We start from the raw sequence: 16,518 nt of genomic DNA on the forward strand, positions 1-16,518 counted from the left end.
ACTGAATCTCCTGGCAGCCGTGCATAGTCAACTTACTGCCTAGCCCTCACCGCAGGCCCCTGCACCCTCCGTCCTGTCCTCCATGGTGCCGATACTGGCCCTTTAGCCTGCACTGTGTTAGCTTGAAGTCCCTGTCCCCTCGCACACCATCTGTTGTCCAAACCCATCCCTTCACCCTTCATTGTCCACTATGCTGCCGCTGCCACTGCCCCACCCTTCTGCCCTGCATAATCGGTTGTGCTGTTTCTGCACTTCATACCTTCCCTGCGTGGCTAACTTGTTTCCCCAGCTGCCCTCCATTGTCAGTTAGTGCCCTCATTCCCTCTCTTTTGCCTTCAATGGTCTGTTGGCCTCTCCATCCTCCACTGGACCCCTCCATGGCCCGTGGTGCTGCTATTGCTGTTCATGCATGGTCCACTTCCATCACTTGCCTAGCTCTCCCCTACCCTCTGTTGTCCGTGTGTGTGTGTGCCTCTTTCCCCTCGTTATTGCTCTCCATGGCCTCTAGTGCTGCAACTACCCCTCCCGCTTGCCCTGCTTGCTGCTCCCTCACCATGCCACCTATCCTCTTGCCTTGCATGGTTGTCTGTGCTGCCATCGCCCTCTCACATGCCCAGTTAGTTCTGTTGTGCTGCCATAACCTACCACCTGCCCTGCACGGTCAGCTTGCTGTCCTTCCCACGCCCCTCCTGGCCTCCATTGTCTGAATCTCTTTCCCTACCACATTCCTCCTATCCTGTATGGTCCATTGTGCTACTACTGTGCCTGCTTCTTTCCCTCCATGGGTGTGCTGCCACATATGTGGTCTGTTGTGCTGTCACAGCCTCTCTCACCCGTCCTGCATGGTTGGCTGGCTGTCCTGCCCCCATTCTGCCGGTCTTCCGTGGTCTGTTGCGTTGCCACTGCCCCGCTCACCTGACTGGCATGGTCCAATTACTGCCACTCCCCCTACCCCGTGCTCCCAACTATCTCAGTTTGTGTCTTTGCGCCCTCTCTCACCACAGTATTCTAATGACCAAACAGAATGCGCACATTTAGTATTTATTACAAACGTGTGGCACACCTGATGTCATCTTGATTGAATCAAAACTGTAAAACCTAAAGCATTTCCTATAGAAATGAACAATATCATTTGGGGAGTTCTCATAGAAATTATGGTTATTGCTGTAAAAAGCTGGGGAGACATTTTCTGGGTTCCAAAAATAGCGACAATAGTATTTCAAACGACATGTTATTTATGTTTTTTATCCAATTGATCATTTGTCGTACGAGTTGTTTTTAAAACTCTGCCACAGGGCTACATTGGGGTTGTTATATTTGGGCTTCTTTTTCACTGGCAGCTACTTTCAGAGACTTTTTTTGTTCATCAAGCTCCCTCATTTAATTCAGTATCCTCTTTAGGAAATGGCCTGTTTTACAGCTTTGATTTCATCAAGATTGTATTCAGGTATGCCAGACTTTTGTCATACATTTAGAATGCTATCACTCTTCTTGTTCATTAGAACACTGTAGTAAAGCTGCAGTTGATCACCAGGGATTTAACTGGCTGGCTGCTGCTGAAAGTACATTTGAGTCTGCAAGTCAATGTTTTACTGAAATGGATGAGGAAGATTTTAGCACTAACCATCATTTCTCTGAAAAAACAACGTCCCCGCCACATTTTGTTTATATCGAATACATTTAAGGAACTGGTTTAAGTTTTATAGCTTTTTTTCAATCGAGATGGAGTCAGGTCTGCCACACTTTTGTCATAAGTAGAACTTTAGTGCTCTGGTTGTTCATTGTAACACTTCGGTAGGCTGTAGGAGAAAACGTGAATAGACGGACAGGTTGCTTTTTGTTCCACTCAGTACGTCAAACCTTATTCTCACATGGTTGAGGAAGACAGTGTGAATTTACAGAAAATATGCTCTAATCTTAGATTCTGTAACACCTTTCATAACCTCTAAGATGTTATGATAGAAAACAGTTTTCTCACAGACATGGTTCATCAAATCCCAGCAAAGGATCAGCAATTTACACAGAGTATAATCACCTTAGAATAACACCACTATTCCAAAACATTAGTATGGTAGTGCCAACAAATGACTTATAATGTGATTAAAATCTTATCAAACTTTATATGTGCTTTTTATGTGAACCTCAAAACCTGCCGTTTACTACAATGCATTTCAATAGGAACTGTGCCGTGTCCCAGAGTCTAGTAATGACTGCCACAACATCTTCTCCAGGTTGTGACCAGCCAATCAGAACTGACTAGTCCCCTTTAGATTGTTCAATAACAGCATACACAGACGCCAATAGTGCGGATATCCATATATTTTGAACCATAATTTCTATTAAAAAAAACTAAAGAGATTTACACCAAATTAATGAAAGTACGCTTACAGAGTAAAAATCTAGACCTGCTAAATTTGGTATAACTCATTTTAGCCTGTAGCATTGCTCAAATGGGATAGGATATCACTTGTAGAGCACGCTTATATACGAGGGTGTCAAGGCGCTATAGAAGACAAAGAGGAGACAGGAAAGAGGCGCGCCGGCAGCAACCTAGGATAAAAAAAAAAGCCAGGTTTTCAGATGTTATTTAAAAAACAGGCAGCCACCCCATCTGGTCCTATGAAATCTGGGGATCACAAGTTTTTTCTGGGAGAATCTCAAGAGCCTACCAGGAGAGTATCAATGAAAAAGACTTCAGAGGTTGAGAACCCTTACTATGCATGGCCTTGAATATCATGCTCAGAGCATTGAAGCAGATACTTTTCCTGAAGGGGAGCCAATGCAGGGAGGGAATCCCCTCTCTGGCTGACAGACGCTTGGGAATTTTCAGAATAGCCCAAAGAAGCTGGCACTTTGGGGCCCCACTTTTTCCTCAGCACCCACTTGATGGATCTCTCTGAAGCCTTCTATGAAAGACTCGAACTGGATGATTTTTTTGTTGTTGAAAGTTTTGTGACAATTCACCAGGGCAGAGTATGGATACCCTGGCCCCCTGGCCCTGGTGGTGTGGTCCCATCCCAGAGGAACCCCTGCCTGGGGCCCAAAAAAATGTTTAACCCCCATTTTGCCACAAATTCACAGAATACGTGGCATTTTTTTGACACCCCCCCCCCCACAAGTGGCAGACACATGAGCCTCTCCAAAAAAAAATACTCATCGATGCGGGCCAGGGTACGAAGGCATCACAGATGGCATTTAAGACGAGGGGGGCATGCAGCCCTCCCCAAGACTAATAAGACCCTGGGACCCATCATCTGGGGCCATCATTTTATTAAAAGGGAGGGGGCGCCCAGCCCTCCTCGTTGAGACCAATAAGGACCCAGAGACCTCATTCCACGGTGCCAAAATGCTTAAAGAAAAATGGGAGGCCTACGCAGGCCCAGCAGGGACCCTATCCCTGGGGTCGATTAAATAAATGAAGTCTGCGAAGGGGTACCCTGCCCTCCCCCTCCTCGAGCCTAAAAAACGGCCAGTGACTCCATCCCATGAGGCCGTGATTCTGATGGAAAGGTGGGGGGCCATGTGGCCCCCCTTCCTGAGCCTTTAAAGGCCTCAGTCACCCCATCCCCCAGGGCTGGCTCAGTGACTGTGTCCCAGGGAGCCCACCCCAGGACAAAGCACTAGAACTGGCAGGGAAACATGTTTGTGCTCACCTGGTAGTAGCATTTTTAAATCTCCCGCCAAACATGCAAGTCTGCTCCCAGCAGGCAGGAGATTTAAAAATGCGCCCACCGACTGGGAGCAGACATCTGTTTTGTTACCCTGCCTGCACTCCTGAGGGCGGGGAAACAGAAAACAGAACAGGTATTGCACCCATCCAGGCCCTTTATCCAACTACATGCCACACAGAGTGGGGTTGGCTGCCTGTGAGGTGAGGGGGTGGCCACAGAGCCTGGATGCAGCCCTGGTTCTATGGCCATCACCCCCTCACACAGCTTAAGGCCGTGCACAGTGTGGAGTTGGCTGCCTGCGGAATTTGGAAGCAGGGCCTGTCCGTCTCCCAAGGTAACTATGCACTGTTAATTACCCCACATATTTTATCACTCATGGAATCTTTTATATCATTGATGTCACAGCAACATTTGCAATGAAATTATAGATGAGAATACTGTGCATGGTGGGGGTGGAAGTTATAGTTACCTTAGGGCACAAGATATAGTTACTTGAGATAACTATACCTGATAAGTTTCTGGTGGTTTTTAGAGTTTAAAACATTGCATTGTTATTAACATTTCAACTAACTAGGTTACTTTAGCCATTGTTTTTTCAATGAATATATGTGTGTCAAATATTTTATGTTAATATTTACTTACCTAGGTGTAATGTCTCCTGTGATACAGTGACTCTTGACATTGTGCCCTGAAGTAGTGGGGGTATGTTAGCTCAAATTCTAAAAGACTATTTATAAACATAGCCCAGTCCTGCAGGAAGCCCCTGAAATGCCATAGATGGATATGTATAGAAAACTGTACTGAGCAATCTCACCCTCCGCCGAATGGCAGATAAAGTATATTGGTAAAGGTAACACCAGACTCATGAGGTTGCGTCCCCATCTAGGCAATGCCTGCGTCAAGAGAAAGATGTTCCCAATATCCAGCTAGAGAAGCAACCAGGATTCGGGGAGGGCAAAAGAATATTGCCCTACTATTTCAAGGGAGATAAGGACAATTACATAAAATGCTTCAAATCTATTTTTTCCTGTCTGTCTTTTATATATCTAAATAATATGGTTAACAGGCACATTTTATTTACACTGGCATTGTGATAGCCGTTTATAGGCGTATAAGATGCTAGTCTTCTAGTTTCAACTGAACAAAGACAAATGAAAATAGCTGTTTGTGTCCTATAATCCTTTAAAGGTATGGTATGAACATATATGGCCCGATTTCACAAAAGTCGACAAAAACAGGCTGAGACTTGCTCGGGTAAAATTATTAGTTTCAAGCAATTTCTGAGTTCTGGATGGTGTCAATTGCTTCTCTTTCAATTTTACACATGTGGATTTATATTATTTGGCTCTCCTGAAAATCTGGCATGGATCACCTGGACCTATGGTAGCTCCACCTGGGAATAAGAAAAACACAAATATATACATAATCGTGTAACTGAAGACACAAGGCAGGAGTTTATCTGGCAGGTGGTTTAAAAAAGATGAGAATCTTTCTCGCTGCATCCAGATATCTAGGAAACTTGAATCTATTGATAAAGATCTTTGATCCTGCTCCTGGAAGAACACTATTCCTAGTTCAGATCACATCTTACGGTCCGTTTATTTCAAACCTCAAAACTTCCACAGTGAAGAGGCAATTGGTGGAAACCACCCCAAACAGTCCATTCCACTGAAAGATCTAGAAAGTGTTTTCACTCACACCCAAAATGTAGTATTATTTGAAAGGATAGGGAAAATGTATGTGCATCATTTGCCCCCCCTTAAAAAGGTATTTGGTACAGGAGTGAAATAACACAATTTGTTGTAAAAACTTTCCTTCTGCAAAAGGATTGCATTGATGTGGTGTTTTTGAAGGGAAAAAAAGGCAGGGCCAGTAATAAGGGAAAATAATTTATTAAAAAAATAAAATAAATCTGTCCACAATCCATCTTTCATCAAAAATAAAGAAATACGGGGTTTTAATCTTTGTAATTTTCTTTCCTCTTTTCTTTCAGTCATCAAGGTGTTCTGAAACACTTCACCTGTGGAATAAGAATGAAGGGGGAAAAAAACAATTTAAATATAAAATTCAGGCAGTTTTTTCCCCCCAAAGAACCAATATTTTAATGTACTATCCTTCATCCAGTACAACTTAAAGTAGTGACTACTGAACTTTAAACCCTACGACCTTCATCCTTCAGACTACTGAGAAATCGCTCACTATGGGAGGAAACCAGAGCACTTTGCACAGTACCGGCTAACAGCAACAGGGTACTTGAAAAAAAAAAAAGACCCATGCCCTGCCCAAACATGATCACGGTCTTACTTTCGTCCTTTTGTCTCCATCTACATCAGGTTTACTAACATCCATAGAAAATGAGGCTTATGAGATGTCATCTGAAGAAAGACTAGAATATGAAGAATGACTCGTAAATTAGTTATATGTACTCGTACATCCCAGACTTGTGAGAACATTATAGTGCATTTGCTATGGGAACAAGAAGGCCATACTGAAGGGTGCCCGCTTAATGTGTTGCTGAGCACAGCTTATCTGAACTAGCCATCTCCTTTGGGGTGCAGTTGAACACAGTACTAGAAATCCACTAACATGTTACTCTGTCCCTTTTACCAGGAGGAGCATGGAGACCATCTAAGGAAGGAGCCATGCTGGTTTTACAGCAACCAAGAATACAAACCCAAATCCAATATGCATTAGTTATCTTAGAGAATAAACAAACAAAGGAGCCGGACAGTGTAACGTTTTTAGAAACAAATGCAGACCTAGTATAATCAATTGCTAGGCTGAACCATTTGTGTTGAATCACTTATTTTTTATGAAAGATTATAAAGCAAGTATTTAAGCATCAAAAGATACACTACCACATTTACAGAGGTTCACAAATACATTGAGTAAACCACAAACAATACATTCAATCAAATGATACACATATAAACAATTGTGATAAAAATAAATATAGACAACTGTGCAATGCCTCAATAAATTACGTCATTGAGGCACCAATCCTGAATACAAAATGAACAAGTGGACAAGTGGACTGGCAAGATGAAAAACTAGCCTACTTGTTACACCCACCACAGAATAAACAGTGAATTTGTCACATGGTGCGCAAAATAGGAACACACATAAACTATACAACAGTGTAGAAATGTGTGAGTTCTATTCCTATTACGCCCTAGTAGTTTGGTATCTTGGTGGAACTGGACGCCGACGCGTTTCGAACCCAATCAACCATTTAACGGGTTCTCCTCAGGACATGGATTGGGGGGGGGTCGTTGTCACTGTGAATTAGGTTAAAAAAAATGGTCAATGCTGAGCTAACTACAAACTCGCTGAGACTCGAACACCGTAAAGAAACGTGCAAGTACCTTATACTTGGGGTGTCAGGATACTCCCTGTGAATAAGATGGTGTAGAAAACCTCAGTTACTATCGGTCTTATAAAAATCCCTATGAGCCATCGTGTTAGATTATTGAATTTAAACACATACCTCGATGTGGTAGACACTGGGAAGCAATTGGGGTGCCGGTGCACCTAAGGTAGATGGTATATGATTATGGAGCGCCTAAAAGAAGCAAAAATACTTCTTAGTGTAGTCCTGAATATATCAACGTGGTATGAAGATATACTAAAATATAAAATCCTACCTTCGTGTGTAGGCATGTGGACTTATTTGTGCGCGTACGCAGGCGGCAGCCGCCGCAGGAGTTAAACAACTGCAGAGACAAAGAATGGGCGTTTTAGAAAAGGTCTGGTGTAGCGCTCGCTCGACCAAACTGACATTTGTGTTACGGGACTTACTTCAGAGACGATGGATCGAGGCTCTGCAACCGGCACCCAAGCGATGCTGAATGACAAGTCGAAGCTGGGGGGGCGTGTCCAATTGTATTTAACACGGACCGAGTCCTGGTGCATCTTGGGATATGTAGTTTAAAGTTGCGTAATAGCGCAAAGTCCATTGCTGGATTAGAGAGGGGGGCTCAAAAGGAAAGTTCACAGTTGGAGACCTGTGCCCTTGGGATGTCGAAGGGACACATACGTTGAAAAAGATGTTGGCAGCTAAAAGCTTGGCGGACACATGTCTAACTCCTGCGGCGGCTGCCGCCTGCGTACGCGCACAAATAAGTCCACATGCCTACACACGAAGGTAGGATTTTATATTTTAGTATATCTTCATACCACGTTGATATATTCAGGACTACACTAAGAAGTATTTTTGCTTCTTTTAGGCGCTCCATAATCATATACCATCTACCTTAGGTGCACCGGCACCCCAATTGCTTCCCAGTGTCTACCACATCGAGGTATGTGTTTAAATTCAATAATCTAACACGATGGCTCATAGGGATTTTTATAAGACCGATAGTAACTGAGGTTTTCTACACCATCTTATTCACAGGGAGTATCCTGACACCCCAAGTATAAGGTACTTGCACGTTTCTTTACGTTGTTCGAGTCTCAGCGAGTTTGTAGTTAGCTCAGCATTGACACCATTTTTTTAACTTAATTCACAGTGACAACGACCCCCCCAATCCATGTCCTGAGGAGAACCCGTTAAATGGTTGATTGGGTTCGAAACGCGTCGGCGTCCAGTTCCACCAAGATACCAAACTACTAGGGCGTAATAGGAATAGAACTCATACATTTCTACACTGTTGTATAGTTTATGTGTTTTCCTATTTTGCGCACCATGTGACAAATTCACTGTGTATTCTGTGGTGGGTGTAACAAGTAGGCTAGTTTTTCATCTTGCCAGTCCACTTGTTCATTTTGTATTCAGGATTGGTGCCTCAATGACGTAATTTGTTGAGGCATTGCACAGTTGTCTATATTTATTTTTATCACAATTGTTTATATGTGTATCATTTGATTGAATGTATTGTTTGCGGTTTACTCAATGTATTTGTGAATCTCTGTAAATGTGGTAGTGTATCTTTTGATGCTTAAATACTTGCTTTATAATCTTTCATAAAAAATAAGTGATTCAACACAAATGGTTGTTCAGCCTAGCAATTGATTATACTAGGTCTGCATTTGTTTCTAAAAACGTTACACTGTCCGGCTCCTTTGTTTGTTTATTCTATAAGAGTGGTCCAGGCCGGCCAGGGACAGGACCCAAGCCTTTCCCCTTTTCCCTGTTAGTTATCTTAGAAGCATAGTTGCCAAGTGTAAGGTTAACACATAGGGTGTATAGGCTTGCGATTTTATAAAGGAGTTTGTGTGATATGAAGGTTCTCCAAACATTCAGACTGTGGTAGACCATTTCAAGGGCTCAAGAGAAGGGTTAGAAAAGACTGGGAGTTTGTGGTATAGATAAACTTTCAACACGTCACTTGGAACAACAGAAGTCATCCTGGAAGTTGAAGTTTATAATGGAAGAACACTGGCATAAAACCGTAATTACATAACAATTAGTAAGATATGGAGGAATAAACTAACCACCTTTTTTTATATATATTCTCCAATGCAAAGATGCTCCATCCAATCGTTGTTTGGTTATACATCTTTACTGTTCAACACTTGGTTTAACCTCTTGGGGGTGACCACTCTGACCTGGGATACTAATCAGCATGCAATTAGATGTCTATTGTAACCTCAGCACTAAATTAAGCCAGGAACATTGAAACAAATATTGCTCCATTGTCTGATATTAGCAAAGGGCAGATAATACAACCAGACAACTTACTATAAGGACACGTGTCAAATGTTGGGACTCTTTGATTGAGTGGCTGATTTTAGCCAACCACCACTAATATGCGAAGAGAAAACCCAGAGTTTTTGGCAAGCGGGCAAAACACTCAAAAGAAACAGTATTCCAAGGATGTGAAGGCAATGCAGATCAATAGTCCATGTGACAATTTACTATCAGACTTTCCATTTAAACATACTGTGCAACCCTGCAAGAATGGGTCTTTAATCTCATTTTGGGGTTTGAAGTGAAAGCCAAAGCCATCAAAAGTAGAGTCTCAGATGGAGAAGAGACATGCCTCTTCTGCTCACGTGTGCACTTCCACAATGCTGTGCTAACACAGCCAGAGTTGTTGCAGTGTTTGGGGGCTCGATACTGAGGCCAGAGAGAGTTATACCTCCACAGCACAGATATTGGAGGAGCATGGCCCTAGAAAGCAGAGTTAAGGTGTAGGTTTTTAAAATAACAGGACTGCTTGGCAGCTATTTTGTGCGTCAGGCTGGAACATCGCTTTCGGGTCCCCTGCCTCTCTGCACTCACCCACATTTTCTCCCTCCCCCTCTTTATAACGGACTGCCCTGTTTGCAGCAAAGATAGCTACCGGCAGCTTGCACTTTAGACTATACTGACAGGAGTGCTGGGTGCCTGTGTCTTATACTAGGGTGTTCCCAATTCTGATGAAGTAGCGCAGCAACAGTCACCAGATCACAAAGTGCCACCTGCAACTGGGGAGGGTATCCCACTGACTCCTGGTTTGCCTACCCTTGGGACCTTCCTTCTTTCTAATTACCTGCACTAAGGTGTACTGTGGTTGTTCTTTGTACAGTATCCTCTTTAATCAAGATACATTGGACAAATTCACCAAGTCCAGCAGCACTATTCATACCTCACCTGCAGCCCGCAGCCCAGCTCCTACTGTCTCGGATGCAGCACCATCGGTTATCTTCAAGGTAATGGCCTCTAGCCATGGTGTTCTAGAGTTGAAAATTGGCAAAGTGGGGACTGACGTGGCCTGCTGGAATAGGACCTTTGTTATATGTCTAAGCTAGAAGATATGGTTAAGAGGCTTTCGACCATAGTCATTCACCTAGCAGGTATGACCAAGACTCTTGTGGCTAGGGAGAGAGGGAGGGAGGGAGGGAGGGAGGGAGGGCGGGAGCAGTGCAACACTCTTAATTGGTAGGCACCCCATAGACCTGTCAACCTGAAACGTAGAACGTGGATCCTATCAAGGGTGTTTGAATAATCCTGATCCTTGTGCCTTGTAGTCGAATGTGCGCACCACTCTCAAAGCAGCAGGCACCTCCCAGGGCTATGCAACACCAGATATTAGCACAGATTCTGAACTACAAGGTCAGCGACATGAAGGCTACCCCTACCCAGAGTTCAGTTATGATAGAGTTGGCTTGTGTTTTGATTTCCCAGACGACACCAAGATGCTACTACAACAGCGAAAAACTGAGGGTGCAGGGAAAACGCTTCAAGAGATAAACTTGAAATATGTGTGTCTTTCCCCAAATGGGTAAAGGTTATAATGAACTCCACCTCAAATTTCTTTGAGATTGCTGAATTTGTAGAAACAAAAAAGTGAAAAAGGAAAATCACGCAGCATTACTGAGGCAGGGGTAAGGTGCTGGAGGCATTTATTCAGAGTTCCAAGTTGTTTTTTGCTTGCGCTGAGCTTAATATCTCTGGTTTCCTTCCATATTGTGTGGATGTTACACACGTCTGAAGGAAAGAGGGCAAAGATTTTAGACATGTCATAACAGTTAAGGTAAAACACCAATGTTAGTGAGACAACCCTTCAATTCATTCATATTCCTTCAAACAGACATAACAAGGTTGTATCATAGATAATGAAACAGAATTTGTTTTGTACAACACTGTCACACCATGACTTTCATATTAATTGTATATACGTGTGCAATTGTGGCCAATCAAGTATTACTGTGTGGTCAAGACATGCACTCTGAGTACTTCAGACTTTTGAGAAATATTATACAGGGTGTCGGCCCGAGACTATGTCAGGCGCAGGAAACTCCGCCCGACATCGTAAAGAGGCCCTGTGTATTTAGTTATCTTTTCCTTTCATACACCACTTAGTGGAAGTTTTTATCTGAAAACAGAGCAGACTGTATTTTATATTGGTTAACTGAAGGATGATACATTGAATTAAATTGTGATTTCATGAAATATGTAGTAAGATTAAGTAAGCTCATTTAATGTGTGATTATGTAACAAATCATAGTAGCTTTGACCTGCAATTATTGTTAAAACATAATTTCATGTGATACACTTACCGATTTCCAAATGAATGGATATTTTTGTATTACTAGTAATTAAATAAAGGGCGATATGTCGGATACACTCAGCCTAAATCAGCAAATCTGGAAAGAAGTTAGCACTGGACCTGCCAACTACGGTGGCCAGTAAGGCTTGGGTTAGAAAAACAACCAAATTCCTAAAATAGGACGCAGCAATGCAGGCTAAGAAACAAGAGCCATGCACACTTACGGAATATCAGAACTAAATAGATCAACTAGAACAAAACAACAAATGGAGTAGTCACTGCTGGAACACAGATGAAGGACTAGGAGCAGCGAAAATGGCGTAGCATAATGCCCGTAAAACAAATGGGGTAGCCCAAGCGCTCACCAAAACAATTAAAAACACGTCATTCTAAAAGTGGAACCACCAAAACATTCAGCAACCAAGAGTAGTCTATTAAGACCCCTACATTATGGCTATGCCTTAACCCATATTACTCAGTCTTCTTGGAACAGTTTAAGGCACATCTGTAAAGCTGTCAAGATAATGGTTTCTTTATTCAAATATGACCTTTGACATATCGTTGAATATTCAAGCAGCGCGTATTTTGTAAGTTCCCAAGCTAACCGCTCGACACTCACTGCCTCTCACATGCTCATAGACTATGACATAATCCATATGCCAGTTACCGGGACGAGGAGTTATATTCCTTGTTGTCTTGGTTACCAATGGGCTCTCAACACTACTTTTTTGTGCCACTGGTAATCCCAATGAGGCTACTGCGGATTCAGGAAATTTTTCATTTTTGATTCGACCTGTTCACTGTGCTGATCATCTTGCATGATTGTAACTTACCCACAGTAGGTACTAAGATGTGTGACTACTTCTACATTGATAGAATGAGAACACATGTAGACATATTAGCACTCTGCTATATGTTATTCACCATAATCTGTATACTCTAAGACTTTTTTTAACCATACATTGGATTGCACAACCACTTGAAAATTGCTTAAATATTTGGTTTCAAAAGGTGAGATTCTTGCTCACTTATCTACTCTTTTTCCCATTTCCCCTATGTGCCCTCACACACTTGGGTACGGTTTCTTGGCTTTTATCCAAACATCTCTGATGCACTGCTTAGTGGTCCAATGTTCTGGTGTAGATCGATTGTGTTGCTATCCCTGGCAGAGTCATTGGTTATTACCGTGTGACGAAACACATGTTGGCTGTCTTTAACATGTGTGAAAGAATATTGCCAATACGGAAGAATCGATATGATGAACTTTGACTACTTTTCGTGATTTCTAAAGGCATACTTATGATTGCAGTTGGAACTGGGGGACTTTCACTTGCCTACTTGAGGAACATTTGAAGTAGCTGCTCCTTCCCTTTGCTAAGCACCTTATCAAGGACATTAAAGACTCTTGGACACCTACTGTAATTTGGGTGGTAGTGCGTTGACATTACTCTAGCCACCCAACTGTTCATAAGATATAGTAGCAGTCAACCCTATAAAACAGCACAGAAGAAGGGGAGGACGAGAACCAGAATCTACTGGGATATGGCGCAACCAGTGTTAAGGAAAAAGTTAAATGAACGCAAGTATGTTTCCATATGATAGCTATCTCATAGAGACCGCCTACAAAGTGTCCACAATGTCAAAAACCACAGAATGATCCATAGAGACTACCAGCATCATGGGCCCATATAATCCTCATACACACTTAGTAGCTTAGTCTCTGTGCAATTCTTTGACCTGTAACCAGAGAAGAGAGTGTCTAACAGCTATATATAATCTACCACAATCTCGTAGTTGGAACATAACAGTTTTCATCAAATATATGAAAAGGTGTGGCAAATTAATAGTAGAATCACAGTTGGTGTCTGTTTGGTCCACCAATTCTTTTCTTGAAACTTTTATGTCATATTTACTTTTTTGGGTCAAGTTGATTATACACAGGGAAATGAATCACTTCTCGAAAAAGCCATAAGGAAAAAAACAAGCCTTCTCGCATGTTACATCGATTTGAAATTGGCGTTCGATGGAGTGCCACGAGATCGACTTTGGCGGAAATTAAAAGAATGGGGATTACCGCAGGATGTGTTAAACACGATAATGGCACTATATAGCCAAACATGGGCAAGGGTAAAGATAGGAGATGGAAGCAGACTATCGGCAAAGATAAAAAATAAACAATGGCTTAAAACAAGGCTGTGTTTTATCACCATGTCTATTTAACCTATATTTAGCAGATTTAAACAACTATCTGCAATGGACCAACAGACACCCACCTAGTTTAGCAAATGAGCCAATTCAGTATCTGCAGTATGCGGACGACATTGTGGTTATGAGTCAAACACCAATAGGTCTGCAAAGCACCATAAAAAAAATTGATTGAATACTTGGATCTTGTAGGCATAAATGAAAAAAAAAAAACCAAGGTGGTTCGCCTAGCAGGACCGAAAGCAGTGTCAAAATATAAATGGTATGCCAAGGAGAAGCAAATTGAGGAAACAAGAACATACAAGTATCTAGGCATCAAATTAGGCCAAAGAATGTCCTTTATGGAGCAAAAAATGGACATAAAAGCGAAATCTCAGTCACTGATTTTTGCCTATAAACAACTCCGTAAGAAATTGCAATGCCCTTCACATGGACATCTTCTGAAAATAATGGCAGCACAATTTCTTCAGACTCTGTCCTACGGCCTGGAAATCTGGCATGGCCAAGAAGTTATTATTTTAAACGATCTGCAGATAAAAACATTTAAAGCAGTTTTTATTCTCCCAATGGGTGCATCACCAGTGCAAGTGCGCCTAGAATTCGGCCTCCAGAACCAGGAATAACAAAGAAAGGCAACATTTGTAAAACTGTGCTGGAAACTTAGAGCTTCTGAACCTGGGTCGCTGAACTACTTATGTTGGTTGGAAATACAAAATCAATATATAAACAAACACATGGGGAGATTCCCTGCGAACTGCTCTGGCGGTACTAGACATGGAAGAAGTCTAGAAACAAAAGATGGAGAGCTCCATTTAATAAAGCATGTAACGCCAAGGCTAAAAAACTTTAATTTCTGGAAGATAAAAAAAAGATGGTCCAAACAACGCCATGCATGGGCAGTAATAAATACGTATACCTCATTAAAACCACAACCCTATTTAAATGGCGCATTTTCGTCTATTTAAAAAAAAAAAGAAGTTTACTGAATATAGATTGGGTGTCCATAATACAAAGGACTTAGTCCCTACCTGGGAAAGAAAAGAACTATCAAAAAATTGCCAGCTGTGCGAATACTGTAAGGAATAAATATGTAATTTAATGTGTGTTTGTGATCATTTAAAAATGGAACGAAGGAAGCTGTTACTGGCACACTAAGGACCTACAAATTCGTACCTGCAGGCAGGCGGTAATAAGCTGGATGAGAGGCATGACCAATATTCTAATTTGTTGTGGTGGTGTAAAATTTATGATTAAAGTGGACACCCGCTTATCGAAAGCAGATAAGGAGTAAATGCACATGGGAATCCGCTTTGGGATTTTTAGATTTGGTAATGTTTTAGAAGTTTTACTGAAAAATTATATTTTTGTGGTGCTATTTATATTTGTTTTTACTTCATGCTTTATGGTTATGATAAACCAAATAAAGTGGTTTTTTTGACTGACTGAATAACTTTCTGAAAAGAAGACCACAATCAGAAGCTAGAGGATACTACAATAGGACAATCATGCCAGCAAGAGCTAGTTCCAAAACACGGATTATTATGGAGGGGGCTGACCAAACTGTTTCCCGCTTGAAAGTTGGGGATTGATAATGTGTGTCTCTGGGAAGACCATGATCACTCTGGTAGAAGTGAGACACCAGGCTGTGTGATGGAAAGAGTGGGCAACCAGTTTAGCAATTGACTAACATATGTACTACACTCTCCACTGTAAACATTTCATAGCACTTAGTTGATTATACTGCACAATACTTATAATTCTCTACACTATACTGAACTACTCTGTACTTACTAGAACTCAAAATTGTCTGTTGCCCTCAAGATCAAAATGTCCACTCCTTCACTCTACAAAAAGAAATACATATATAGTACATATGTAATATCCACACTGCAAAAACGAATTCACTTGTGTACCAGAAATTAGTCATGAAACGAACATCCCCCCCCCCCCAATTCTGACATTTCATAAATTGCATGCTTGTGATTAATATTGCTACATAGTTACTCTTTGCAAAATTCAGTACATTTTAAAGAGCCCCTTTTACCCTCTGGTAGGACACAGTATCCCAAAAACGGCTCGTCACTGAGCGGTACCTCCCATCAGGGTACTGCTGGAACATCACATCCAACGTAATTCCCTGAAGTGGAGGCACCGCCAGCCTTCCTGGCTGCAGGGCTGCTGCAGTGCCTTCGTTCGTCTGGGTGCAGAAGTGAGCAACCACCGCCCCTTGCTCATCCTATAAAAAACAAAAATATTCATGTTTAAATATTAGCTCAATTATTTGTCTGTATATCTGAGAAGTTTCTATGATGATAGTATACTGAATAAACGTGTGGCATTCTAAAACAATGTACAAAACCTTACTATTTGTACGAATATCCACAATTTTATCTACAAAATAATAGCCTGAATCCTTTAAAATAAGTTCCGTTACCAAGTATCAGAATTTTGAATGAAAATCAAATTAACCAATTCTCAGAATTTGTAATGAGCAAAAAGCAAGGGTTTAATCTGTGTGTCAGAATGGAAATATTTGCTCTTCGGGATCAAAACCGTTCAAATGACCAATGCTACAGTTGGATTTTTTTTAATATGAAACCAGATTATATTACAGTTGTTGCAAAAAGGTACATCGTTTTCAAAATCTGGGAGGGGTAAACTATAAA

The 16,518-nt window shown here is 41.7% G+C and overlaps 1 protein-coding gene across 2 annotated transcripts in view; it reads right to left on the reverse strand.

Annotated features, from left to right (window-relative positions):
* Positions 1-5,547: 5,547 nt before the first annotated feature.
* Positions 5,548-16,518, reverse strand: part of TCL1A (TCL1 family AKT coactivator A) — a 41,097-nt gene continuing 30,126 nt past the window's right edge. Inside the window, exons 3-4 of one of the 2 annotated variants that reach the window (XM_086947672.1) lie at positions 15,897-16,088; positions 5,548-5,691 (exon numbers count right to left, since the gene is read on the reverse strand). In XM_086947672.1, coding sequence (XP_086803798.1) covers positions 5,668-5,691; positions 15,897-16,088 — 216 coding nt within the window. In that variant the 3' untranslated portion in view covers positions 5,548-5,667. Of the gene's footprint in view, positions 5,692-8,760; positions 15,697-15,896; positions 16,089-16,518 lie in introns of those variants that run through there. The other variant, XM_086947673.1, reaches the window with a different exon arrangement.

This window comes from Lissotriton vulgaris, chromosome 12, assembly GCF_964263255.1.
Source record: "Lissotriton vulgaris chromosome 12, aLisVul1.2, whole genome shotgun sequence".
NCBI classification, from domain to species: Eukaryota; Metazoa; Chordata; class Amphibia; order Caudata; family Salamandridae; genus Lissotriton; species Lissotriton vulgaris.